The sequence below is a fragment of the Bos indicus genome, chromosome 17 (genome assembly GCF_029378745.1).
Source record: "Bos indicus isolate NIAB-ARS_2022 breed Sahiwal x Tharparkar chromosome 17, NIAB-ARS_B.indTharparkar_mat_pri_1.0, whole genome shotgun sequence".
Lineage (NCBI taxonomy): Eukaryota > Metazoa > Chordata > Mammalia > Artiodactyla > Bovidae > Bos > Bos indicus.
In genome coordinates this window covers 61,493,142-61,521,032 of record NC_091776.1, presented here as the reverse complement: position 1 = coordinate 61,521,032, position 27,891 = coordinate 61,493,142, and the positions used below count along the sequence as shown (strand labels likewise).

At 45.5% G+C, this 27,891-nt stretch overlaps 1 protein-coding gene across 7 annotated transcripts in view; it reads left to right on the top strand.

Annotated features, from left to right (window-relative positions):
* Positions 1-27,891, top strand: part of RPH3A (rabphilin 3A) — a 276,958-nt gene that overhangs the window by 210,290 nt on the left and 38,777 nt on the right. For 6 of the 7 annotated variants that reach the window (XM_070769651.1, XM_070769652.1, XM_070769650.1 and 3 more), the window contains exons 3-4: positions 590-678; positions 18,000-18,146. In XM_070769651.1, coding sequence (XP_070625752.1) covers positions 608-678; positions 18,000-18,146 — 218 coding nt within the window. In that variant the 5' untranslated portion in view covers positions 590-607. Of the gene's footprint in view, positions 1-589; positions 679-15,790; positions 16,029-17,999; positions 18,147-27,891 lie in introns of those variants that run through there. The other variant, XM_070769654.1, reaches the window with a different exon arrangement.

The following is a 27,891-nucleotide window of genomic DNA, read 5'->3' as shown; positions in this document are numbered from 1 at the left end:
TTGCTTTTTTTTTTTTTACCTACCCAAGGCCAAGATGACTAGTACATGAGCCAGATGACATCCTCTAGTAGAAATATCCTGGATTGGAGTTAAGAGCTCTTCCCAGGTGGCTCTAGTGTTAAAGAGCCCACCTGCAGGAGGCAAAAGAGATGCAGATTTGATCCCTGGGTGGGGAAGATCCCCTGGAGGAGGGCATGGCAACCCTCCAGTATTCTTGGCAATATTCCAGTATCCTTGCCTGGAGAATCCCCACAGAGGAGCCTGGCAGGCCACAGTCCATGGCGGGGGCAGAGAGTTGGACACAACCGAAGTGACTTAGCATGCACATACGCACCCTTCCTCTTGCATCAAAAATGAATGGGAGGAATACAGATTAAAGGGAAAGAGTTCTTCATTCTGATCCATTTCTGCCAAAAGGGGGATGTGACAATTTCCCTCTTGGTCCTGAAGGTCCCATCTGGAAAGTGGAGAAGCTGGATGAAGCTCTGTTTCTTCCCCATACCACTCAGACATAGACAAGGGACCTGAGAGATAAGGAGTGATTGAATGACCATTTGCATGATGACCTTTCTGGGCTGATGTTTTCCAGGAGTGCTGGGCTTCAGCCATGACTGACACCGTGTTCAGCAGCAGCTCAAGCCGTTGGATGTGTCCCAGTGACCGACCCCTGCAGTCAAAGTAAGTCACTGGGTATTCCTGGAAGTCATCTGCTTAGGGGCAATGAGGTCCTGATCTACACTTGAAGGAGGAGAGTAGTAGGGGAAAAAAGAGAACTTCCATCCCTGGGGTGGGGGAAAAAAGAAGCTGGTGGGAGTTCTGATGTGGAAACTCCTCCACTGATTTTACTACTTTGCAAAGTTGGAGTATCAAGATGAAACTCTGAGCTCCATGCCCTAAATGAGAGGTGGTCTCGTGAAATGGAAAGAGCAGTAACCTGTTGGTTAGAATCAGACTTGATTCTGGTCCTAAATCTGAACTAATTTACTGGGTGAGTCTCTTTTCCTTCTTTGGGCCTCAGTTTATCATCAATTAAATAAGGAAGTTGGACTCAATCAGAGGTTGCAAACTGACAGGCCACCAGCTGACTGTGACTTGCAGAAATGTATTTTTTAGTTTTGGCCTGATCATTTAAAAATTGGGAAATTCACATAAAAATAACTTCACATTCTGTATTAAGTAATTATTACACCTGAATCGGTGGTGTATTGGCTCTGTATCATGCTGGTCCTTAGAGCTGTTGTTAAATTGGCAGGAATTTTGCAAGTTGGTTGTTAAATATGACTGTTACTAGAAATTAAGTTGTATAGTTTTATAATTATATTAGACAAAGGTGGTGAATACTCAACATTAATCATTTCTTACTTATTTTTCTACATTTTGCTATTCCCTGTGTTACTTGTTGTCTGTGATACTTGTATAGTGAAACACTGTATCTTAGTATGGTACTGCATGTTTCCTCCCAGCTTTGCATTTAGTGATATCACATAGGTACTCGAAATCAGCCTCAGTGGGGTTTTGCTCTAGAAGTGCAACTGTTAAACATTCACCAGCGTACCACCGCCTAAAGACCTTGACAATCTACGTCTATTGTTTATCATCACTGAAGATTTTTCACTCAAAGGTCTTATTTTTTGAAAGCTTGGTAATTTTTAAAATTTATTTATTTTTAATGAAGGATAATTGCTTTACAATACTGGTTTGATTTCTGCCATACATCAGTATGGATTCGCCATAGGTGTACATATGTCCCCTCCGTCTTGAACTTCCCTCCCACCTCCAACCCTTTCCCACCCCTCTAGATTGTTACAGAGCCCCAGTTTGAGTTCCCTGGGTCACACAGCAAATTCCCCTTGGCTGTCTAGTTTACATATGCTAGTGTATATGCTTCCGTGCTGCTCTCTCCATTATCTTACCCTCCCTACCACCCTTGCCCATTAGTCTCTTCTCTGTGTCTGTGTCTCCACTGCTGCTCTGCAAATAGGTTCATCAGTACCATCTTTACAGATTCCATATATGTGTTAATATATGACATTTGTTTTTCTCTTTCCGACTTACTTCACTCTGTATGATAGGCTCTAGGTTCATCCACCTCATTAGAACTGACTCAAATGTGTTCTTTTTTATGGCCAAATAGTATTCCATTGTGTATATGTACCACAGCTTCTTTATCATGATTGCTTGGTAATGTTTTATTGTGAGCTCAACCTGTAAGAATCCTGGGGATCTACCATGAGAATATTTTCTTCAGAGAGATTTGCATTTGCTTCTGCCAGGAAGTGTGTGCTACTCACCAAGGATGTGATCTGAGCTCCCTTAGGGGGTCCCAGATTCAGCTTCTTCATCTAGTTAGGAGCTCAGAGTCAGTCTCTGGGACACAATGTTGGTGTTTACATTGGTTTCCTGCTCAGAGCTCCCAGTTCTGGATTCAGTTTGCTGGGTTTTCTTTTTCTTTTTTTAAAAATTGCCTTTTAAAGGTATAATTAATGTACCTCCAACAGTACACATCTAAAGTACAATTTGATCATTTTTACACTTACATGCATACTCATTCCCCTTTGCTCCTGCCTGTCACCACCCATCCCTAAGTAATTATGTAAATGGAATCATCTCTTTGAGGGAAGATGTCTTCTTTCACTTGGCATAATTAAATCATGATCCATTCATATTGTTTTTCATATCAATATTTTATTCCTTTTATTGCTAAAAAAGTAATATTTCATTGTGTGGATGTACCACAGTTTGTTTATCCATTCATCTGTTGATGGACATTTGGGTTGTTTCTAGTTTTTTTGGCTAGTACAAGTAAAATTTGTATAGATATATACTTGTATTTCTCTTAAGGAAATACCTAGGAGGAAAATGTCTCAGTGGCTTTGTAGGTAAATGTTTAACTTCTAAAAAAACTTGCAAACTGTTTTCCAAATTGTTTGTACCACTTTAAATTTCCACCAGAAGTGTATGAGAGTTCTGTCTGTCTCCTTTCTCACCAACACTTGATACGATTTGTCTTTTCCATTTTAACCATTCTATGTGTGCATAGTGGTATTTGTTTTGTGATTTTAACTTGCACTCCCCTTAATGAATAATGATATTGAACATCTTTCTATGTAAGTTTGACATTCATATAACCTCTTTGTTAAAGTGTCTGTTTAAACACTTTGTCCACTTAAAAATCAGGTCATTTATCTTCTTGTTATTAAGTTTTAACATTTTTTTTAATGTGCTGTAGATAAAAGTCATTTGTTGGAGACACATTTTGCACATATTTTTCTCAGTCTATGACTCGCATTTTCTTTTTCATAACATAGTCTTTTGAAGAGGAAACATTTTTTATTTTGATGAAGTCTATTTTGTCTGTTTGTTTCAAAGGTAGAGGGGTTTTGGGGAATTCCTTTACTTTCTAGCAATCCTGCTGCTGCTACTGCTGATAAGTTGTGTCAGTCGTGTCCGACTCTGTGCGACCCCATAGACAGCAGCCAACCAGGCTCCGTCGTCCCTGGGATTCTCCAGGCAAGAACACTGGAGTGGGTTGCCATTTCCTTCTCCAGTGCATGAAAGTGAAAAGTGAAAGTGAAGTCGCTCAGTCATGTCTGACTCTTAGCGACCCCATGGACTGTAGCCAACCAGGGCTCCTCCGTCCATGGGATTTTCCAGGCAAGAGTACTGGAGTGGGGTGCCATTGCCTTCTCCGCTAGCAATCCTAGAACTGTGTTAATAAGATTTGCCCTTAATTACCAAGGTCCTAATTATATATTGATGAGGGTCTTTCAGAATATGTAGTCCACTTGTATTCTCTGAAGCAAAAGTCCCTGTTTACTGTTTCCACCTAAAACCTCCTCTAGTTCTACGAGTTTAACAGTTTTGAAGACATTATTGAACTCTGTTGGTTTCCGTTTTGAAAGGAAACTTCTGGTTTCCAAGCCCTTCCCATGAACGTTCTCTTGATACTAAACTCATTTGGCAAAGAATATCTTATCAGCCAAAAACTGTCTCTCTATAAACAGTTGCCTGAAGGTGGATGGGGTAAAGTATTTATTTTATTTAAGAAATGTCAGTTAATTAAAACCCCATCCATCACAGTTTACTTTAGTCAATATGAAGCCAAACAATTTGCCTTACAATTAAATTAGAATTATTCAAGCAGTCTGGATGCTATTTCCTTAAAGTGCTCCCGGGCTTCTGTGAAACATCTTGGCATTCCTAATGCATCTGGCTGGCTTGATTGCTACTGCATTTTCTTCAGATATTAAAATTATTTTCCAATAAATGTTAATGAGTGAATTATAGTCATCACACATGCTATCTAGTCTGCAGCAGTGATGATGTGCTAATGCAGATGATTCTCTAATGTCTTTCTCCAGTAAATTAAGAAATCTAGTCTTAATTAACTGCTGGCTAGCCAGATACACTTACTGCCTTTGTGATTTTCAAATGCCTTCCTCTCTCAGTCTCCTTGAATCCAACGATGGTGTTTGGAAGACAATTGTGATTGTGTTTGAAAGGAGAGAATGTATTTCTTTCTTGCATGGGTAGAGCAGGGATTCAGTTCTCTATGTTGGGGATACATGGGGAGAAATGCTGTCTCTGATAGTTGATTATTCGCTGTGGCTTTCAAGTCTGCAAGCCTGAGAGTGGCAGAGACCAGAGGTGGAAACCGAGGCACAAAGGGAAGATGTGACATGTCTGTGGTAGCATGACTAGTAAATGGAGAGGCTGGTCTTCTTTTTAGAATGGAAGGACTTGCTTCCCCAAAATGGGGCACTGTGAGTTCTGCTTTTGGATGATCCAACCACTGTTCAGGGCTCTTTGCCCTTTCTTAACATGCTCCTTAGAACTTCCCTGGTAGATCAGTGGTAAAGAATCCACCTGCCAATGCAGGAGATGCAGGTTCGATCCCTGAGTTGGGAAGATCCCCTGGAGAAGGAAATGGCAACCCAGTCCAGTATTCTTGCTGGGAAATCCCATGAACAGGGAAGCCTGGCGGGCTACAGTCCATGGGGTCACAAAGAGTCAGACACGACTTAGTTACTAAACAATAACAGTGTGCTCCTTAACCCTCGGTGTTTGAAACAACAGAAAACAAGAATGGTGGTGGCCTTGTTATCATTAAATGATTCCTCTTTAGTGCCAAAAAAATATTATTCAAATGCATAAATGATCAGATGGGTTAATTAATAAACTGAACTGATGGGTCATGTTCATCAAAGCTGTGAATATACAACCCTACAGCAACCATGTTTTAGATGTGCTAAAATAAGATAATAATGATAACAATGGAAGTAGGTCATTGTCATTTAAGCTGAACTGTGTGGTTGTTGCATCTGGTGCTGATACTGTTACAAGGTGTTTTTTCTCCCTAACTTTATTCATTTTTTTTCTTTCTCTCCTTTCTTTGCCTACCTTCAGTGATAAAGAGCAGTGAGTATTTTATGATACTTTTATTTTTCTACAGACTGAATTTTACCTCTTTTCTGATGAAAGTGGCTTGCCCCTAAGGAGAGTTGGTTCAAAAAGGAACTAACATGTTTTATATATCTAAAAAAAAAATCCAAGTTGTTAAAAAAAAAAGCACACCCCTCTTGAGAAAAAAATATGAAATTTCAAGAAAAAAATTCTTGATAAAAGGATGGAAAACATTCCTTAGGGGAGCCCTCAATTTAATTTTTGTTAGCAGCTTGTGGGATTCAGCAAGTTTATTAACCACCTTCTGTTTCTTTTGCATTTTTCCTGGGAACACTGTTCTTAGGTAAAGAAAATATTAACTCAAATGAGTGCTGTCATTAATCAAAGATGACGAAGAACAGAACAGAGCTTGTGGGAAGTTATATGCTAAACACATGGTCTCTGTCATCTCATGGGAGGTCAGCCTGATTTCCCAATGAAATGCCTTTGACTCCGAGGTCTCATCTTTGCTCATAACTTTTGTTTTAAATTAGATTCATTTCCTAAATATGCATGACGGATTGGATGCTGGGTCCAATAAATGAACAGTTAGGCTGCAAAGCAGATGGGGTTTTGGTTGTGTGTACACATCGGGAGACTAAAGGAAGGTCATTTTACTCTCCCCATGGTAGGGGAGTTATCACAGATCCACAAGCAGAGCACTGAGCCTGGCCTCAGAACACCCAGGTCTAAGTTCTGCTCTGGGACTCAGTGTCACTTCCTTGAACCCTGGCCATCTCCTTTATAATATGGGTATGTTAAGCCAGGTGGCTCAGTGGTAAAGAATCTACCTGCCAATGCAGCAGGAGACACAGGTTCAATCCCTGGGCTGGGAAGACTCTCTGGAGGAAGAAACGGCTACCACTCCAGTATTCTTGCCTGAAAAATCCCATGGACAGAGTCTGGAGGGCTACAGACCATGGGGTTGCAAAGAGTCGGACATGACTTAGTGACTGAGCATGCACAAAGCTCCTAGCTATGTTAATCCTGCCCTTCCACCTTCACTGGGAGGTGGTGCGATCAAATGAGATGCATGGGAAAGGTTCAGTTCAGTTCAGTTCAGTCACTCAGTCATGTCTGACTCTTTGCAATCCCATGAACCGCAGCACGCCAGGCCTCCCTGTTCATCACCAACTCCCAGAGTCCACCAAAACCCATGTCCATTGAGACAGTGATGCCATCCAACCATCTCATCCTCTGTTATCACCTTCTCCTCCTGCCCTCAATCTTTTCCAGCATCAGGGTCTTTTCAAATGAGTCAGCTCTTGTCATCAGGTGGCCAAAGTATTGGAGTTTCAGCTTCAACATCAGTCCATCCAATGAACACCCAGGACTGGTCTCCTTTAAGATGGATTGGTTGGATGTCCTTGCAGTCCAAGGGACTCTCAAGAGTCTTCTCCAACACCACAGTTCAAAAGCATCAATTCTTCAGTGCTCGGCTTTCTTTACAGTCCAACTCTCACATCCATACATGACCACTGGAAAAACCATAGCCTTGACTAGTAGACGGACCTTTGTTGACAAAGTAATGTCTCTGCTTTTTAATATGCTGTCTAGGTTGGTCATAACTTCTGTAAAGCACCAAACAAAGTCAGAGGAAGGGGTGGATTACAATCTAACCTTACCCTTGTGTGTGTGTGTGTGTGTGTGTGTGTGTGTGTGTGTGTGTGTGTGTATATATAGTGTTTGTGTTCTACATTTTCTGTTGTTGGTTGGTAAACTTATGGTCAGACAGTATCTTTTTATGAATATTGTGAGTATATCTGAAAGAGATGGGAATACCAGACCGCCTGACCTGGCTCTTGAGAAACCTGTATGCAGGTCAGGAAGCAACAGGAAAAGGAGTGTGTCAAGGCTGTATATTGTTACCCTGCTTATTTAACTTATGTGCAGGGTACATCATGAGAAACGCTGGGTTGGAGGAAGCTCAAGCTGGAATCAAGATTGCTGGGAGAAATATCAATAACCTCAGATATGCAGATGACACCACCCTTATGGCAGAAAGTGAAGAAGAACTAAAAAGTCTCTTGATGATAGTGAAAGTGGAGAATGAAAAAGTTGGTTTAAAGCTCAAGATTCAGAAAACTAAGATCATGGCCTCTGGTCCCATCACTTCATGGCAGATAGATGGGGAAACAGTGGAAACAATGGCTGACTTTATTTTTTGGGGCTCCAAAATCACTGCAGATGGTGATTGCAGCCATGAAATTAAAAGACGCTTACTCCCTGGAAGGAAAATCATGACCAACCTAGACAGCATATTAAAAAGCAGAGACATTACTTTGTCAACAAAGGTCCGTCTAGTCAAGGCTATGGTTTTTCCAGTGGTCATGTATGGATGTGAGAGTTGGACTGTAAAGAAAGCCGAGCACTGAAGAATTGATGCTTTTGAACTGTGGTGTTGGAGAAGACCCTTGAGAGTCCCTTGGACTGCAAGGACATCCAACCAGTCCATCTTAAAGGAGACCAGTCCTGGGTGTTCATTGGAAGGACTGATGTTGAAGCTGAAACTCCAATACTTTGGCCACCTGATGACAAGAGCTGACTCATTTGAAAAGACCCTGATGCTCGGAAAGATCGAGGACTGGAGGAGAAGGGGACAACAGAGGATGAGATGGTTGGATGGCATCACTGACTCAATGGACATGGGTTTTGGTGGACTCCGGGAGTTGGTGATGGACAGGGAGGCCTGGAGTGCTGCAGCTCATGGGGTTGCAAAGAGTCGGACATGACTGAGTACTGAACTGAACTGAACTGGACTGATATAATTCAGACATGCTAGTAGAGATGCTGAGATATCTGATTATAAATACGAAGATTGCAAGAGAGACGTTCATGACTTTAGAGGGTCCTAAGCACGTTAGGCTTCCTGAATGCTGAAAGTTGAAAGGTAGGATATATATTCATGCTCCTTCCCTCCCTCCTTCATGCTCTCCATCCTCTCCTTCTCCCTCTCCCTCCCTTCCCTTTTTCCTTTCATTAACAGATACCCAGTGCTTAGTATCGGAGAAGGCAATGGCACCCTACTCCAGTACTCTTGCCTGGAAAATCCCATGGACGGTGGAGCCTGGAAGGCTGCAGTCCAAGGGGTCACTGAGGGTTGGACACGACTGAGAGACTTCACTTTCACTTTTCACTTTCATGCATTGGAGAAGGAAATGGCAACCCACTCCAGTGTTCTTGCCTGGAGAATCCCAGGGACAGGGGAGCCTGGTGGGCTGCTGTCTATGGGGTCATACAGAGTTGGATACGACTGAAGTGACTTAGCAGCAGCAGCAGTGCTTAGTATGTATCATACTCTGCTAAGCATCAGGAATACAAGGTTAGTCAAAGTCTGAGTGGATGTCTAGAAGGGTTTCAGTTCAGTTCATTTCAGTTGCTCAGTAGAGTCCAACTCTCTGTGACCCCCATGGACTGCAGCACCCCAGGCTTCCCTGTCCATCACCAACTCTCAGAGCTTGTGAAACTCATGTCCATCAAGTTGGTGATGCCATTCAACCATCTCATCCTGTCGTCCCCATCTCCTCCTGCCTTCAATCTTTCCCAGCATCAGGGTCTTTTCAAATGAGTCTGTTCTTCACATCATGTGGCCAAAGTATTGGAGCTTCAGCTTCAGCATCAGTCCTTCCAATGAATATTCAGGACTGATTTCCTTTAGGATTGACTGGTTTGATCTCCTTGCAGTCCAAGGGACTCTCAAGAGTCTTCTCCAACACCACAACTCAAAAGCATCAGTTCTTCGGCACTCAGCTTCCTTTATGGTCCAACTCTCACATCCATACATGACTACTGGAAAAACCATAGCTTTGACTATATGGACCTTTGTTGGCAAAGTAATGTCTCTGATTTTTAATATGCTGTTTAGGTTTGTCATAGGTTTTCTTCCAGGGAGCAAGTGACTTTTAGTTTCTTGGCTACAGTCACCATTTGCAGTGATTTTGGAGCCCAAGAAAATAAGGTCTGTCAGTGTTTCCATTGTTTCCCCATCTATTTGCCACAAAATGATGGGACCAGAGGCCATAATCTTAGCTTTTGAATGTTGAGTTTTAAGTCAGCTTTTTCACTCTCCTCTTTTGCCTTCATGAAGAGGCTCTTTAGTTCCTCTTCGCTTTCTGCCGTAAGAGTGGTGTCATCTGCATATCTGAGGTTATTGATATTTCTCCCTGCAATTTTGATTCCAGCCTGTGCTTCATCCAGCCCTACATTTCGCATGATGTACTCTGCATTAAGTTAAAATAAGCAGGGTGACAATATACAGCCTTGACATACTCCTTTCCCTATTTTGAACCAGTCCATTGTTCCATGTCCATTTCTAACTGCTTCTTGATCTACATACAGATTTCTCAGGAGCAGGTCAGGTGGCCTGGTATTCCCATCTCTTTCAGAATTTTCCACAGTTTGTTGTGATCCACACAGTCAAAGGCTTTAGTGCAGTCAGTGAAACAGAAGTAGATGTTTTTCTGGAATTCTTTTGCTTTTTCTGTGATCTAGCAGAGGTTGGCAATTTGATCTCTGGTTCCTCTGCCTTTTCTAAATCCAGCTTGAACATCTGGAAGTTCCCAATTTACGTACTGTTGAAGCCTAACTTGGAGAATTTTGAGCATTCCTTTGCTAGCATGTGAGATGAGTGCAATTGTGCGGTAGTTTGAACAAACTTTGGCATTGCCTTTCTTTGGGATTAGAATGAAAACTGGCCTTTTCCAGTCCTGTGGCCACTGCTGAATTTTCCAAATTTGCTGGCATATTGAGTGCAGCACTTTCACAGCATCATCTTTTAGGATTTGAAATAGCTCAGCTGGAATTCCATCACCTCCACTAGCTTTGTTCATAATGATGCTTCCTAAGCCCCACTTGACTTCACATTCCAGTATGTCTGGCTCTAGGTGAGTGATCACACCATCATGGTTATCTGGGTTATTAAGGTCTTTTTTGTATAGTTCTTCTGTGTATCCTTGCCTCCTCCTCTTAATATCTTCTGCTTCTGGTAGGTCCACACCCCAAAAGGGTTTACAAACAAATAGTCACCAACAAATACACTTTATTGTGCAAGGAGCTATAATAGCAGATCAGTGTCCTGTGGGAGTACAATGATGGGGAAGTTTCCTGGAAGAAGTATTGTGTAAGCTGAGATTGTGTAAAGGAGGTACAAGATAGAGAAGAGACAGAGGAGTTCCAGGTAAGGGAACAGCATACACAAAGTCTAAATAGGAGAGAGAGCATGGGATTTTAGGAAAGCTGAATGGAACTCAGGCTGGTTTAAAAGATTACCAGGATCCCGAGATCCCCTTAGCTTTCTGAAGGGAGTTAGGGAACCACAGCATCCTTGTGGCACCCCCTTGAGTCTGGTAGGGGTAAATCTCATCCAAAAGGGCCTTTATACCAGCAGGACTTGGATAAAATGTTCTGTGTTGTGGATGTCCCTCCTTCCACACCCTCCCCTTCAGGATTCATTAAAATCTCATTCTCTGAGCTGTAAAGAGACTTCCTGCTGACACCTGCTTCTGTCGGCATCCTGGGGGAAGGGAGGGGATAAGAAGAAAGAAAAGAAAAAGGATTAATTTTCTGCACACCACCGCTGTTTAATGCTTCAGAGCCTTCATGCCCTGACAGCATTTCCATCATCCCACTCCTTTGGGGAGTTATAATATATTAATAGAGACATCTGGTGGGTATTTATTACGTGACTATTGTGTGTATGAAACGAAGAATCAAGGTAGGAGGCAGGAAGAAGCTGGGAGTCTGCGCTTTGCAGTGTTTCGGCGGGTGGGGAACACCTGTGAGGGGCTTCCACCTGGAGTCAGGACTAGTTTCCTTTTGTATTAGAGGCCACTGGTGCTGGTTTGTTGGGGAGGGTTCCTTCCAACAGTCTCTAGATGCACCTGAGCAGCTACATTCAGGTCACAGATGAAGCGCACCCAGAATGCTGGTTTCTTGAGCCTCTGACCATATCCTCCCCACACAGCTCTCTTGGCAATTCCCTTCCCTCCTTTGAGGGTTGGGCGTCTGGAAAATGAGCAGGTCAACTGCAGTGATCTTTAGACTTTTATTAGCAGCAAAATTCTTTCTGTGAATACAATTTTATTCAGAAGCTAAATATATAAGATAGATAAAGAGTGGAGCTGGATAAAGTTCTTTAGTGGCTAAAAGCATTAAATGTATCATGGTACAACTGTAAGTTAAAATAATACCAAACTATAAAGTAAATGTAGCGAGTTTAGCAAGATTCACTTTGTTGTTGTCGCCACAGTGAATAGTGTATCAGTTATCTTTTGCTGTGTAACAAATCTGATGCTCTGTGACAACCTAGAGGGGTGGGATGGAGTAGAAGGTGGGAAGAAGATTCAAGAGCGAGGAGACATACATAGACCTATGGCTGATTGATGTTGATATAGGGCAGAAACCAACACAATGTTGTAAATTAATTATCCTCCAATTAAAAATAAACAATTATAAAAAAAAACTCAGTGGCATAGAACAATGATGACTTATTTTCTGGAATCTGGGCCTGGCTGGTGGCTCTGCTGATCTTGGCTGGGCTCTCTTGTGCATCAAACTGTAGGCTGATCTAAGATGCTGTGGCTGGAATGACTCAGCTCTGCATGCCTCTCATCCTGTCCTGAGCTTTTTGTTTCAGTGATGAAAGTAAATAGAAACGTACAAGGGTTTTTCAGGCTTAGCCCCAGGATGGCCCATCTCTCCCCTGTGTTTCATTGGCCAAAGTAAGCCACAATTCCATATGGATTCAAGGGTTGAGAAATAGACTCTGCCCTTTGGGTGAAAGCAATTTGAAATCCACATGGCAAAGGGCATGGATCCTTAGAAGGGTGAAGTATTGAGGTCCCCAATGCAATAAACTAGATCTCATGGTTTTATTAAATATTAAATTCTTAAAAATTGTTTTTGCTCACTCTATTTTTAACTGGTATCCTTACTTTGCTAGTGGGAACCCAGCATTGCCATCTGGGCTGAAGTGAGGATGGAGGGCTTGGTTCCCTGTCTACTCTGTCCCTGCACAGCCCACTCACCTGCAACCCTTTGAGATCCCTTCAGGGAACTACAACAGCTTAGACTATATGGGGGAATAAGAGGCAGGTGCCCTTCATAATTCTCCAGGAAGCCTTGTCCTAAGTATGTGAATAAGAGTGGAGATGGGTCAGCCCTCTTCGCCCTGACCTGCCTGAGCCACTAAGCCAGGGGTGTTTCCACATGCAGCCACTGAGGGTCAAGGGTAGCCTCTGAGGGACTAAGTGGGTAAGACTTCTCACTCCCAATGCAGGGGGCCCAGGTCTGATCCCTGGTCAGGGAACTAGATCTCACATGCCACAACAGAGTTGGCAACTAAAGATCCCACATGCTGCAGTGAAGATAGAGGATCAAGGGTCCTGGATGCAGCTAAGACCTGGCACAGCCAAAGAAATAAATGATTTTTTTTTTTTAAAAAGGAGTAGCCTCTGAGAGTCCTGGCAGTAAACAGACATGAAATCCTTCTCACTTAACAGATCTGAAACAGACATTCAGACTGGGGCCCCAGTGCACACTGCTAATAAGCAACAGACCCAGGATTTGGATCTTAAACCCCACTAGGTCAAAGAGGACTCAAGCTGGTGTGCAGTAGGCCCTCTAGGCATTTACTGGATTGAATACAATGCTCTGAGGAACTTGTCCAAGGAGGCAACACTTTGGTCTCCACTTTTGGCTTCCCTTGTGGCTCAGATGGTAAAGAATCTGCCTGCAGTGTGGGAGACCTGGGTTCGATCCCTGGGTCAGGACAATCCCCTGGAAAAGGGAATGGCTACCCACTCCAGTATTCTGGCCTGGAGAATTCCATGGACAGAGGAGCCTGGCAAGCTGCAGTCCATGGGGTTGCAAAGAGTCAGACACAACTGAGCAACTTTCACTTTCACTTTTGGTCTTTAATGAGATCCCAACACTGGACTTTGGTCTTAAGGACATGGAGCCCGAATCCTTAGTGAGGGTTCCACCTTCTTGTCACTAGAGTATTTTCAAGGTCCCCATGTTCACAATGCTCGCCAGCCCACAGGAGGCCCAGATACGGCCATTCTCTCCCTTCAGAGCAAAGGCTTTGGTTTGAAAAACCAGTTTGTTTCCCTCTGTTTGCTTTTGAAATTAAAACATGAAAATCCACAGGAGGCTTGCGAATCCCCACTGGGACCAATTGGTGACATTTTCAAACACTAGATGAGTTGTTTGTCAACTGTGTATTTTGGAGCAGAGGACGGGGAGTGGGTAAGGTCTGGAGGGATGCTGGGAGCTCCAGCAGGCCTTTTGCTCATCTGCAGAAGGAGGCAATTATCTTAGGTGGGCCTCTTGGGGACCCCTATTCCTGCTTGTGTTTCTGGAGTCGTGTGTTTCCTGTGCGTGCTAATCCCAGCGAGTCATGTGTTGGGGTTAGAGGCATTGACTTCAGGTCTGACCATACCCATGACCAGACTGTGAGCTGTAGGAATGTGTCCATGAAAGGGTCTCTACTGGGTGTATGGCCCAGCATCTCATGTATGCTCTGTCTTGGTCCCTGAGCTGCTTTTTAAAGGCAGGAGATACATGGAGACTTCCCTGGTGGTTTGGACAGTAAAGAATCTGCCTGCAATGCAGAAGACCCAGGTTTGATCCCTGGGTCAGGAAGATGTCCCGGAGAAGGGAATGGCAACCTATTCCAGTATTCTTGCTTGGAGAATTCCGTGGACAGAGGAGACTTGTGAGCTACAGTCCATGGGGGTCACAAAGAGTCAGACACGACTGAGCAACTAACAATTTTGCTTCACTTTTAATATGCGGAGGGGGATCAGAAGAGAATGAAGAAAGAGAAGTGGGGATGAAGGAGGAAGAAGAGGGGTAGTTGAGACATCCATTTCCATGGAAAACCAGAGGGACCTGGGGAGGTGGCTGGATGAGGTTGTAACTAAGGCTCTTTGGGAAGGATGGGTGGTCTTCCTCATGCAGGAGTCCAATGTATGCTTTGCAACTGATGGGAAGAAACATCAGGCTGAGGGATATTAGCATACCTTGAGGAAGATCTTTCCAATAGAATTGCATAGGCTCCTTATGAGAGAGTGAGGTCTTCATCACAGGGAGCATTCAAGCAAGGCTGGAAGGACCCGTCTAGGGAGGCGGTGTAAGACAGGCTTTCGGGTGATCCCCCATGGCCCTCCTCTCCTGGGGTTCATGTCTTTGTGTAACCTCCTCACCTTGAGTGTGGGCAGGACCAGGGTTGTGTTTCTAACCTATGGAATACTGCAAACAGGATGGGACCTCAGCTCTGTGATTACGTCATGTTATGTAAGACTCTGTCTCACTTGACTGGAGCTGCAGAGTCACCTTGCATACTTGATGAAGGAAGTGGCCCATGGGATGAAATTGAAGTCCGCTTGGTTAGGAATTGCAGCCTGCCTCCAGGACATGGAGGTGACCTCTTGCCAACAGCCAACAAGAAGTTGGGGTCCTAGGTCACATGGTTGCTGGGAAATGAACTAGATTTACCTGGAAGTTTATTCTTCCCCTAGAAAGCCTCCAGATGAAATGTGAGCCATCTGGAGCCATCTGGAATCTGACCCATCTGACATCTGATTGCAGCCTTGTAAGATGCTGCGCAGAGGACCCAAAGCTGTGCCTGGACTCCCAACATGAAAACTGTGACATAATAAATGTGTGTTGTGTAAAGCCCCTAAGTTTGTAATAACTGGTTATGCAACAATCGAAAATGAACATAGGCATTGTAGGTAGGGCTTTGTTCCACCCTGTCTATATCCTCTGCTAGGTTGATTTTTCCAATTATCTAATGGTGCTGAAGCTGAAGCTCCAGTATTTTGGCCACCTGATGTGAAGAGTCGACTCATTGGAAGAGACCCTGATGCTGGGAAAGATTGAGGGCAAGAGGAGAAGGGGACGACAGAGGACGTGATGGTTGGATGGATCACCAACTCAATGGACATGGATTTGAGCAAACTCAAGGAGACAGAGAAGGACAGGGAAGCCTGGCATACTGAAGTTCATGGGGTCACAAAGAAACACGACTTAGCAGCTAAACAACAATGCTATACAACAAATCACATCAAGCGCAGTGGCTTAAACAGCAGTTACTGCTTATTACCTCTTGCAGATTTTGTTGGTAGATATTTGAGAGTGGCTTGGCTAGGTGGTCCTGGCAGAGCTGCAGTCATATGGCAGCTGAGGCTGAGGCCATCTGAAGATTTGACAAGGGCTAGAGGGTCACTGGCAAGTTGGTGCTGGCTGTTGGGTGGTGGGGATGTGGGGGCGGGGGCTCAGTTCCTTTCCACAGGGATGTTTGAGTGTCCTCATGACATGGCATTTGACTTCCCCTAGACCGAATGACCCAAGAGACCAAGGCAGAAGTTGAAATGTCTTTCATGACCTAGCCTAGGAAGTCACCCACGGTCACACCCACACCAGCTGGGATTCAGTGTGAAAGAAGACAACACAGGGAGAGTGAATACCAGGAGGCAGATATCCCGGGGAACCATATGGTAGACTGGCTGCCATATTGATCTTTCTTCCATTGAGTATGTTTAGCATTTGTTCATCCCCAGAGGCCCCTGATCCAAAGCAAGGTATGTTTCCATCCGGGTTTCCCCCAGCCGCTCCGTCCTCTTTCTCGCAAGACGTCTGCTTCCAGTTGCTTTCAAACTCTTCCTTCTCTGCTCTTCTGAACAAACCATCTTAGGTGGGAGGATGTGAGAGGAGGTGGGGAGGGAGGAAGGGGGAGACAGGGCTTTTAATTTTCAACTTTAAGTGTCAAAAGGCAATTTCATGCCTACTGACGTGATTAGAGCAGTGGAAGTAATAGAGGCTGGCAGCTAATGGGGTGCTGGCTCCAGGGGATTCGTAATTACTGATTTTTCCCCCCCAACAGGGACAAGAATTTCTAGTGGTGTTGAGCCCTGCATTCCACTTGGGTAATGCCCCTCAGCGCCTGGGGGGTGGAGGATATTATTAGTGGAGAGAATGATAATTTGCCATAGACTGTAGCATTAGCTCTCTACCCAGCTCTGATCCTCTGCACCATCCCTGGGGCTACACAGATAGGCATTCATTTCACCTCATATTGGGGAGGTTAAGTGTGCAGGCTGCCCAGGTCTGAATTCCACCTCTGCCACTTCCCAGCTGTGCAACCTCGGACAAGTTGTCTAATTTCTCCACAGCCGAGTCTCCTCACCAGAAAATAGACAGTAACCATCCCTGCCTTGTAGAAATGTTGTGAGGATTAAATGAAGTAATGTGGGCCTCCAGAAGGCACTATGTCAGTATTTGCTGCTACTAAGTGGCTTCAGTCGTGTCCAACTCTTTGCCACCCCATGGACTGTAGCCTGCCAGGCTCCTCTGTCCATGGGATTCTCCAGGCAAGAATAACTGAGTGGGTTGCCATGCCCTCCTCCAGGGGATCTTCCTAACCCAGGAAACAAACCCTCATCTCTTACATTTCCTTCGTGGGGAGGCAGGTTCTTTACCACTAGCACCACCTGGGAAGTCCATGTCAGTATTTGCTTTTTTATTGAAACAAAAAAGCCAAGAAGAGCACAGGATGGAACTTGAAATGCTACAGGAGCTTTGGAGGCAGGAAATCTAGATGTTTGTGTGAAATGGAGAGATTTTTATAAAACTAGTTGGCAACTAGTTTAAATTTGAAAAAAAAAAAAAAATTCTGTGGCCCATACTAAACATATTTGTGCCAGGTAGGGGTTGGATTCCACCTGGGATCCAGGGCTTCAGACCACTCTCCAAGAATCTTTTCCACTCCAGTTGCAGAAGTCTACTGTTTGGACTCTTTTCCTGAGAACACCATTATCCTCCAGGTTTCCATGAAAAGTGAAAGTTGCTCAGTTGTGTCTGACTCTTTGCAACCCCATGGACTGTAGCCTGCCAGGCTTCTCTGTCCATGGAATTCTTCAGGCCAAAATACTGGAGTGGGTAGCCATTCCTTTCTCCAGGGGATCTTCCCAACCCAGGGATAGAAGCCAGGTCTCCCACGTTACAGGCAGATTCTTTATTGTCTGAGCCACAGGGGAAGCCCAGGTTTCCATGAACTTCCTGCAAATGTCAAGTCAAGAGTGTCTGCCACATGCTAAGCACTTAAGAAAAATAAACTCAGCAGAACCCTATGAAGGATGTATATGTTCCCCACTGTGTGTGTGTGTGTGTGTGTATGCTCAGTTGCTCAGTCACGTCCTACTCTTTGCGACCCCATGGACTGCAGCCCACTGGTCTCCTCTGTCCATGGGATTTTCCTGGCAAGAATACTGGAGTGGGTTGCTATGTCCTCCTCCAAAGGAACATTCCTGACCCAGGATTTGAACCCCTATCTCCTGCGTCTCCTGCATTGACAGGTGGATTCTTTACCATTGTGCCACCTGCAAAGCCTCCACGGGTCCCACTGTAGAGATAAGCAAACTGAGGCTCTGAGAGGTTGGGATTCTTTTGCCTGAAGGGATTTGAACTGAGGTTTACCAGACTCCAGAGGCTAGAGCCTAACCACAACAGCCTACTTTCTCTCCAGCCTCACGCCTTCCCATATTACCTTTCAGGCTCCAGACAGGATGGTCTGTCCACCCCAGCGGTCAGCCGGACAGACAGAGGAAACAGGAAGAGCTGACAGATGAGGAGAAGGAAATCATCAACAGGGTGATCGCTCGCGCTGAGAAGATGGAAGAGATGGAACAGGAGCGAATCGGGTGAGGCCCTGCGCTTCCCTCCATTCTGGGAGGGCCGTGCTGCCCAGGGCGGGGTGCTTGGGGAGGGCACGGGGCAGGGCTGCCTTTGGGATTTGTCATCTGTGACGCGCTGAGACACCCACTCAGGCAGAGCCGGAATCCTTGGTGCAGGAGATGAGACAGCCAGGAGAGGAGAAAAGAACAGAGGAGAGAGCGGGCTGGGGGCTGGCTGGGGAGGGGGGCATCTGGGCTGGGGAGGTGTGTGTGTGTGTGTGAGCCCAGTTGTCTCACCATTTTGGCTGCACAGAAATGTGTTCTAGTGACATACGCCATGCAGGTTCTAGAATATACAGCTGAGGGTGAGGTAAGGGGGAGCAAGTCTACATCAAAGACACAGTACGGGAAAGAGAGCGCACGCCTGAAATGAACTATATGAGAGAACGGGAGAAATCCTTCCTAAAGGGGAGCCAGCGTGAGAGTGAGGCTTCAGAGATTAAGCTGGTGGGTCTGGATGCCAAGCACTCAGGGTTGCATCCCCACTCCCTGCTTCCCAGCTGCAGCTCCCATGCATGTTGCTTCACCCGCTGAGCCTTGCTTTGCTCTCTCTAGAACGGGGAGAATAAAAATCACTGTCCCATAGGACGGTCGTAAGGAGTGAGGTGATGCTTGTGTCATTCCTGGCCCAGGGCTGGGCATTCAGTTCAGTTCAGTCGCTCAGTCGTGTCCGACTCTTTGCGACACCATGGACTGCAGCACGCCAGGCCTCCCTGTCCATCACCAACCCCCGAAGTTTACTCAGACTCACGTCCGTCACGTTGGTGATGCCATTCCAACCATCTCATCCTCTGTCATCCCCTTCTCTTCCCACCTTCAGTCTTTCCCAGTATCAGGTTCTTTTCCAATGAGTGGGTTCTTCGCATCAAGTGGCCTGGGCATACTTTGCATTTAACGAATGGTAGGGGGGGAGGAAAGTGGAGTTTGGAGGGCAGAGGTAACAAAAACACATAAGGGATGGAAGAAGGATGTGTGGCGTGTGTGTGTCAGGGAGTGACAGCGTCAGTGAGCCAGGGCAGTGTTAGAGAGAGAGGGAGGGCTAGCGGGTGGGCTTGGGAGGGATGGATGGGGAAGTGAGAGGGGAGTCGTGCCTGGGAGAAGAGAAGAGTGAGTATGTGTGTGTTGGGGGTTGGGGGGTGCAGTTCATGGGTAGAAGTTTCCACTGCCAGGACTCAGGGAGGCCACCAATCGGTCCTCCAAGACTGAACCTCAGATGGGAAGTGGGAGGGGTCACCGAGATGTCACCTCCTTCCCAGACCTTTCTTCCCTGGGGCAGAGTGGGGAGCAGCCTTTGCTGACTGCTTGCAACTGGTTGGGCACTGGGGTGTCCTTTCATCTCCCCGCCCATCCACTCAGCAGGGGGTTAACAAGATTCCTGGGAGGAAAATGATGTTCTGAATACACAGGAAGTGGGCGCCTTTGATTTGAGCCTCTGCAGACCATTTTGTTCAGGGTGGGCTGGGGCGATCAGAGGTGATGTTGGCAAGTGGCAGATAACCTGGCACAGGCGGAGTCAGCTTGTGTTCCGCCCTCCATCAGCTTCCTGGGTAGGTTGCTAATGGGGAGAGGTCTTGAGGGGCTTGCTTACATGGCTGAGTTTTTATTTTGCTTTTAAATAGATATATCAGGAGTGAGGAGTTGTCCAGGCTGGAGGTCTTGTGAGTGTGTGGGTGTGAGCTTGAGTGTGTGTTCACTTCAACCAACAAGGGGCCTCAGCCTTGCAGAAAGGATATCCTTGCAGAAGGATATGGATGTTAAATTCTTGCTTGGAGGCAAGAACTTCCAACCTTTTTCCTACATAGCACTTTCCCACCAGCTAACACGCTTTGTATTTTACACTGAGTTTGACTGTTGTGTGTCTCTCCCTTTCAGATGATACGATTCCTGAGTGTAGACATTGTTACCTGTTTTGTTCACCATGGAATCCCCAGACCTAGTACATAGTAGGTGTGCAGTAGAGTATTTGTTGAGTGAGTGAGTGAACATGGCAGACAGTGCTCCTCCCACCCACCCAAGTCAGTTTCTTTCTGCATCTTCTGTGGCCATGAGGCTGGAGAGCTTGGAATTTTGTAGTCCAGGGTCCACATTTCCAGGGAAGACACTGCGACTTGCTGATTTAGATTTATATCAGAATCTATCCCTGTTAACTGGGCTGCCTTTGGGTGTAAATTAAGGGGATCTCTGTGAATTAAGTGGATTCTAGCTTGAACATTCAAGAACAGGGTAGATGGGCTCCCTGCTTTGCCCCCATGTCCTGCTACATTGCCTGATCTGGTGACGTGGTGGAAGAGCACAGCAGTTAACCCCTGAGGCCCCAGAGTCAGAGAGACTTGGGTTCAAATTCCAGCCCTATTTCTAATCCCCTGTGTGACCTTACGCAAGCCACTTGAGCTCTTCCTTCCTCAATTTCCTCATCTGCAAAATGGGGAAGCTCTGCAGATCATTTTATTCCTGGATGGAAAATGATGTTATGAACACACAGGAAGTAGGTGCCTTTGATTTGAGCCTCTGCAGACCCTGATGCCGGGAAAGATTGAGGCAGGAGGAGAAGTGGGTGACAGAAGATGAGATGGTTGGATGGCATCATCGACCCAATGAACATGAGTTGGAGCAAACTCCAGGACATAGTGAAGGACAGGGAAGTTTGGTGTGCTGCATTCCAGGCAGTCGCAAAGAGTCAGACACGACTTAGTGACTGAAGGACAGCAAGAACAGGGATAACTTAGCACACACTTCTCTGGGAATGTTTAATTCACATGCAAAATATTATCATGGTGCCTGACACAGGGCACATGCTCAGTTAATGGTGATGATCATTTACCAACGCATTTGCTGAGGAAATGCGTTTCTTTACACCGACCAAGGCCTCCGTTCTAGAATTATGCCCAAGACTGTGGTTTGGCAAGCCCCTGGCTTCCCATGAAGGAGATCTGAGAGCCTTCCAGTGAAGCCGGGACCAAGCCCATGGTGACAGAGTGTCCCCTTGCTGAAACACTACATTTTCTCATCCTGCCAGGAGGCAGGACAGTCCTGGAGGATTCTGGCTGCCGCTGTTTCCCTGCACCCTTCCAGCTGCCAGCCCTCGCTGGTAGCATCGCCAGAGGCAAAGCCATGCTATTTGTGTCTTATGAGCTCGAACCTGCCCTCATTCCTGTTCAACCCACGCTTCCCTGGGAGAGGATCAAAGTGGAGTCAGATGAAAGGAGAGCAACACATCAGGCACAGAGTGAGGCTGAAAACGGGGTGCCATTGGGGTTCCCCCTTCAGAACCTGAGGCTCAGTTAATGAGCCTTGGGGGCTTCAGTTCCCCACCCATCCAGTAAGGCAGGTCAGCCTGGGTCTCAGAATCCTTCCTGATCCAACTGTAAAGTATTTGGGAAGGTCTGGTGGAGGACCCTGTACCATGTTATTGGCTGCCCCTCTCAGCAAATGAGCTCTTTCTATTAAACCTGTGGATATAACTGTGTCCCCTTCTGGGCCCAGACACCAGGTCTGTGATGCTGAACTTCCTTTTCGGTTACCTAACACCCGTCTGAGAGATATGCAAAGTCATTGTTTACATAATAAGCAATCATTATAATGGGTACCGTTTATAGGCTGAGTATTTACTGAGTGCCAAACACTGAATCTAAAAACTTCATATAGGCTTAACTCATTAACTGCTCCTCTCAGCCCGATCAAGTAGGTTCTATTATTATCCTCATTTTGCAGCTGAGGAAACTGAGGCTTAGAAAATCTAGGTCACTTGTCCAAAGTCACGCAGAGCTAAGAGACATGTCCCTCTCTGGCTGACTCTCAGAATTATGCTCCTATTAGGTGTCTTTCCTGAAGGCCTGGCCTCAAAATTGTTAGACTCTGCAGAATATAGGAACGTTTAAAGCTTAGGTTTGGAGAGGACATTGGAGAAGGAAATAGCAACCCACTCCAGTACTTGTGCCTGGAAAATTCCACAACAGAGGAGCCTGGTAGGTTATAGTCCATGGGATCAAAAAGAGTTGGACATGACTGACCAACTTCACTCACTTTTGGGGGAGTTAGAAGCTAGAATCCCTTCTATACTGGCCCAGTGATTCCTTCCCAGTGATCTTACTAACCTGTTTCTACCTCCACAGCTGTCAGAACTTGTCTCCATGGTCCTAAGGCTGTGGAGAATTCCAAGTGAGAATCAGCCTCAGGTGTCCCAGGAAGCACTGCCTCCCTGGGGCGGTTTAGCTAGAGTTAGATGCCCCAGGGAGTCCCAGGCAATGCAGCTGAGTAGAGCTGGTTCTCGCCTTGGAGCCTCTTTGCTTTTGACCAAGAGGGTGTCTAAAACTTCACTCACTACTCAGCCCACAATCAAGCTCTGCTCTCTTCAGCATCCCTAGAGGGAAGGATGATAGCCAGAAGGGAAACTCATTAAAGAGCCTCATTTTTCCCCACATTCCTTATTCAAGGCTAAATGGGATCTCAGAATTTATTTTGCATGGCCTGACTGCTGTAAACTTTCTATACTAGTTAGAACATTTGGCTTGCAAGAAAGGAAATTAATTCCAGGTAGACTGTTTGAGTTATCTGTGACCGCATCACATACCACCCGACACTTACTGACTGCCAACAACCACAATTTACTATTTTTCATGATTCTGTGGGTTAAGAATTTAGGCAGGACTCTGACAGATTGATTTTCTGCTCTGCGTAGCATGGGCAAGGGGTCACTCTTTCAACTGCATTCAGTGAGTGACTGGGTTGGACTGGAAGGGCCAGGAAAGCTCCAATCCTTTCACACAGTGTGCTCTGCATGGCCCCTCTCTTTCCAAGAAATCTTTTCTTACTCAATCGTCTGACCTGAGTTCCTTTACCTGGCAAAGAAAGCAAAGATGGAAGTCATCGGGATTCTTAACAGCTGGGTCTGGGACTGGTAGAGCATTACTCCACTGGGTTCTACTGGAGAGGAGAAAGAGATCCACCTCTTCCTGGAAGAATGACTTACACATCCAGGGAAAGAAGCTGTAAATGGGAGTTTTCTTTGGAGATTCTACTCCATTAGGCAAAAAGGGGAATTGAATACAAGGTTTCAGAGGTATCTCAAGGGTTGCAAGGACAGGGACACAGCCTAGACTCACGAAAGTTCTGCTTCTCATACACATCTTAGAAAATATAGTCACAAACTATACCTCTTCAATTGCTATAATTCTTCTTAGCCCTAATTCCAAATTCCCAAGAAAGGAACTCTGGTCCAGGTCACCCTAAGTGCCTGCCTCTCATCCAATCAGCCATGACCAGAGGTGCCAGGCTACACAAACAAGGATGCTGAGTGCTTCTCAAGAGAGTGCCAAGGTCCTTTGTGAATTGAACAGACACCCAGAGGGTGCCCACAGGACTTTTAAAGCATATTAAATCTGGAATTAAACATTTGCCTGGGGAAACTTGTGTGTGCAGGTTTTGTTTTTGTTTTGTTTCCCTGGTAGGTTCCTCCATGTCTTTATCATATTTCTTTCTTTCAGAGCCTCTCAAAGGCATTTGCTCATATATTCTGTCTGCAAGGGGACAGGCAGCCTGGTGGTTTCCATTCGAGGTTGATGTCCCTCAACAGATGGATCCGAAGAAGTAATTAGGATTTGTCATTAACCTTGGTGTCCAAACACTGTGATGGAGGAGGAAGTCAAAGAGACACTGGGAGACTGTTGTTGACAAAATCTGTTGGATTTCTGTCACCTCCCCATCTCAGTTCCACCATCCCCTATAGTCTTAGCCTAGAATTTTTCTCAAAGTGTGGACAGAGGGAGAAGTGAGTAATACTGCTTGGAATTTGCTGCATCTAATTAGCTAGGCATCTTTCCTATGGCTTGACAAGCTGACAGCAAGCCACCCTGCTACATTTTTTTTTAACTTGGAGTCCTAGACATTCTGTGGATAGAACTCAGGGGTTCTGAGGCATCCTGATATTATAAACATAGTTATCTGTGTGTATGTGTTCATTTTTAAGAAGAAATATTCATAGATGTCATCAGGTTTGGGGGGATTCTGAACCCCCAAATGTTGAGAAACACTGAGTAGTACCTCAGTTTTTCAAGGGATCAGATCAACACTTTGTTATGTCCATGTATCCTTAATAATATATGGAATCTGTTTGCACAAGATGAAAACAGTGAGTGAATGAGTGAAAGTCGCTCAGTCGTGTCTGACTATTTGCGACCCCATGGACTGTACAGTCCATGGAGTTCTCTGGGCCAGAATACTGAAGTGGATAGCTGTTCCCTTCTCCAGGGGATCTTCCCAACCCAGGGATCAAACCCAGGTCTGCTGCATTGCAGGTGGATTCTTTACCAGCTGAGCCACCAGGGAAGCCCAAGAATACTAGAGTGGGTCGAACCGGGGTCTCCTGCATTGCAGGCATATTCTTTACCAGCTGAGCTATATGGGAAGCCCCCAGTGAAAACAGATGTCTTCCTAATTCGTTAAGCAGTCCAGTGCCTGGCATAAAAAGGAGAGAGCAAATGAATGCATGTTGGATAATTCTAAACCCAACTGACTAAGTCTCTCATTGAATAATTTTAACTTTGAGGTTTACCAGACCTCATCTATAAAGTGGGGAGTTGGAGTTGGACTATGTCCATCTCCATCTAACCCAAGGTTCTTGAACCTTGGCACTATTTACATCTGGAGACAGATAATTCTTTCTGGTGGGTGTGGTTCTGTGCCCTGAATTTTTTAGCAGCTCCCTCTGGCTCCCTCCAACTGGATGCCTGTAGTAACTGGGACTGTTACCAAGCTGTGACAGTCCAAAATGTCTCCTAACATCGCCAAATGCCCCCTTGATGGGCACAATCACGCCCTGTTGAGAATCACTGCTCTAGCCTTCTTGCTGAGTGACTCAAAAAAGGAAGAAGAAACAAATGAGAATTTTTCTGCAACCATAACTCAACTTCTAGGGAAATAATAATAGTTCACCCTTACAAACACCATATGTTGGCAGGGTACTCAAAGCTTTAAGCAGATTCATCTATGTAACCCTCACAACAGCTTTATGCATTAAGCCATATTATTATCATTCCCATTTTACAGATGAGGCAACTGAGGGACAGAGAGGTTAAGCAACTTCCCAGGGTTGCACAGCTAATAAGCAAACTGGGATTGCAAACCCAGACTGGCTGGCTTCAGAGTTAGATGCCTATTCTGCTATTCTATAGAGAGATTTAAGCTATGATTTTTGCAGTAGTCATGTATGGATGTGAGAGTTGGACCATAAAGAAAACTGAGTGCCCAAGAATTGATGCTTTTGAACTGTGGTGTTGGAGAAGACTCTTGAGAGTCCCTTGGACTGCAAGGAGATCAAACCAGTCAATCCTAAAGGAAATCAGTCCTGAATATTCATTGGAAGGACTGATGCTGAAGCTGAAGCTCCAGTACTTTGGCCGCATGATGTGAAGAACTGACTCATTGGAAAAGACCCTGATGCTGGGAAAGATTGAAGGCAGGAGGAGAAGGGGACGACAGAGGATGAGATGGTTGAATGGCATCACCGACTCGATGGCCATGAGTTTGAGCAAGCTCTGGGAGTTGGTGATGGACAGGGAAGCCTGGCATGCTGCAGTCCATAGCACTGCAAAGAGCTGGACACAACTAAGTGACTGAACTGTACTGACTGATAGAGAGATAATCATTTATAGCCAAGCATTCTATTAGGAACTTTCAAGTATATTGCATTACCTTTAGTCCCTACTATGTCCTCTCAGAGTGACAGACTACTGTCTTTACTTCACAGATGAGATGACTGAAGTTCAGAGAGGTTAAGGCAGTTGCCCAGGGGTACACAGTCTTTTCATGGCCAAACCAAACTCTGAACTTGAATCTGTCTTTCCACATTATCTTACTGCCTTTCAGAGGTGCAAGTAGGGAAGGCAATTGACAAATGACTTCAGAGCTTCAGGGAAGTGAATAATTTACAGGGTGTCTTGTATATTCACTCGGGTTAAAAGATTGAGTGTCGCACACTTCTTCCTACAGTGGGGCAGTTCACCCTTCACTGTCCCTTGTGGGCCTCAGCAGTGTATTCTCTCAACCCTACTTTCCATGACAAGAAAGGGCAGGTGCAGGAGTTAGGAGGAGCCCCAACTGTAAGCACTGAAAAGAAACAAAGGCTTCATTCTTCCAAAGCGGGTAACAGCATCCAAGTAGCTAGACCCAGCCTCCAGTCTCGGCCACCTGCTGGCTGTGTACCCTTGGTAAGTGACTTTCTGTCTGTGTGCCTCCTTCCCCCCCCCCCCCAAAATAGGAGTGAATAATGGAACTGACCTCACAGGTTGTATGGCTTAAGGAAAACAATGCACAAGGAATGCTTAGCACAGCACCAGATAACTGTTGCTATTATTGGGTTTAAATGACCCAGTTCCTTGCCTGGCTGACTACATTAGCCCAGCGGAGCCCTCGGGCTTTCTCTCTTGGCTCCAACCCTGACCTGGGGTGACCCCCTTCCCCAAAGTGCTGGGGTCCAGACAGGAATCCCACTGACCAATCCATCAAGGAGACAGAGTAGGATCAACAGCTCCCCAGCTAGTGACGGTAATAAACAGCAGTAGAAATTAATGAGTCTGAACTGCATGCACTCTGCATGCCAGCAGCATGGCTTCATGATGGAAGGACTTAGTCATTTAAGGACAGGTTCCCGAGAGACCTTGGCGTTGGAGTCTTAGACCAGCCCCCTTCAGAGCAGCCATGTTCACAGTCTAGATGACCCAGACTAGACTTCAGGAAATGCCAAGTCTAATAAACCTAGTGGTAGCATCTCCCCACTTGGCAATTAGGGTGATGGGGAAAGCAGCATGACTCTGGAATTAATGGAGTGTGCACGTGAGGGAGAGAGAGAGAGAAACAACATGATGCACTCTCACTCCGCTGCGTCTTCCGAACCATCGTGCAGTCGCGCTCCATCATGGCTCTAAAGGCAGCTCTCTGTCTCCACACCATCAGTGATGGAGGCCCAGCTTTTCACCATTTTCCTCACCAGTTCAGGGACCAGCACATACAGCCAACACACCTTCACAGGCAGGGTGTTCTTCTCAGCTCTGCAGCTCACCCCATTAAACTACTTTCTGGAGCAATTGTACATCTATTAGGCTTCTCTTCAACATTCATCAAGATGTTGCAGCAATGCTGGTTTGAAAGTGCTAAAGCAGTTGCCTGAACATTTCTGGGGCCAATTTGGATTTTTTGGAGGAAGCCTGAGCTCAACCAAAAAGCAGTATCAGATCTGCAGTTGGCTGGTATCCTTGTCTGCAGAAGGCAGCCAACTAGAGCTAGGCTCCTTGCAAAAGCAGAGTGTGTACAGCTGTGTGTGTGTGAAAGCATGCTCTGTATGCGGGTGACAATCACACCCATGTTCCTGTGTGGTTGTAGGTTCCATCTGTGTGTGTGGTTAGAGACAGGCACATGAGTTCTGTCAGTTTCTAGTCACGGCAGCCTCTTTAAAAGCTTTAGAAAGATGGATTTCATGTGCAGATTTTAGCACCCTGGTTACACAGAAAAAAAAATGTGAGCATAGGGAGCTATTAAAGCTACAAATTTCCAGAAGAAATAATTAGCAGCAGCCACAACTGAGTAGTTACCGTGTTCCGGGCATTTTACAAACACTCTCGTTTTATCTTTGCATCAATTCCAGGTGGCAAGGACTTTGTTTTCATTACATTTACAGATGGAAAACAGAAGCTCAGAAAGGTTATGTAACTTTCTTAAA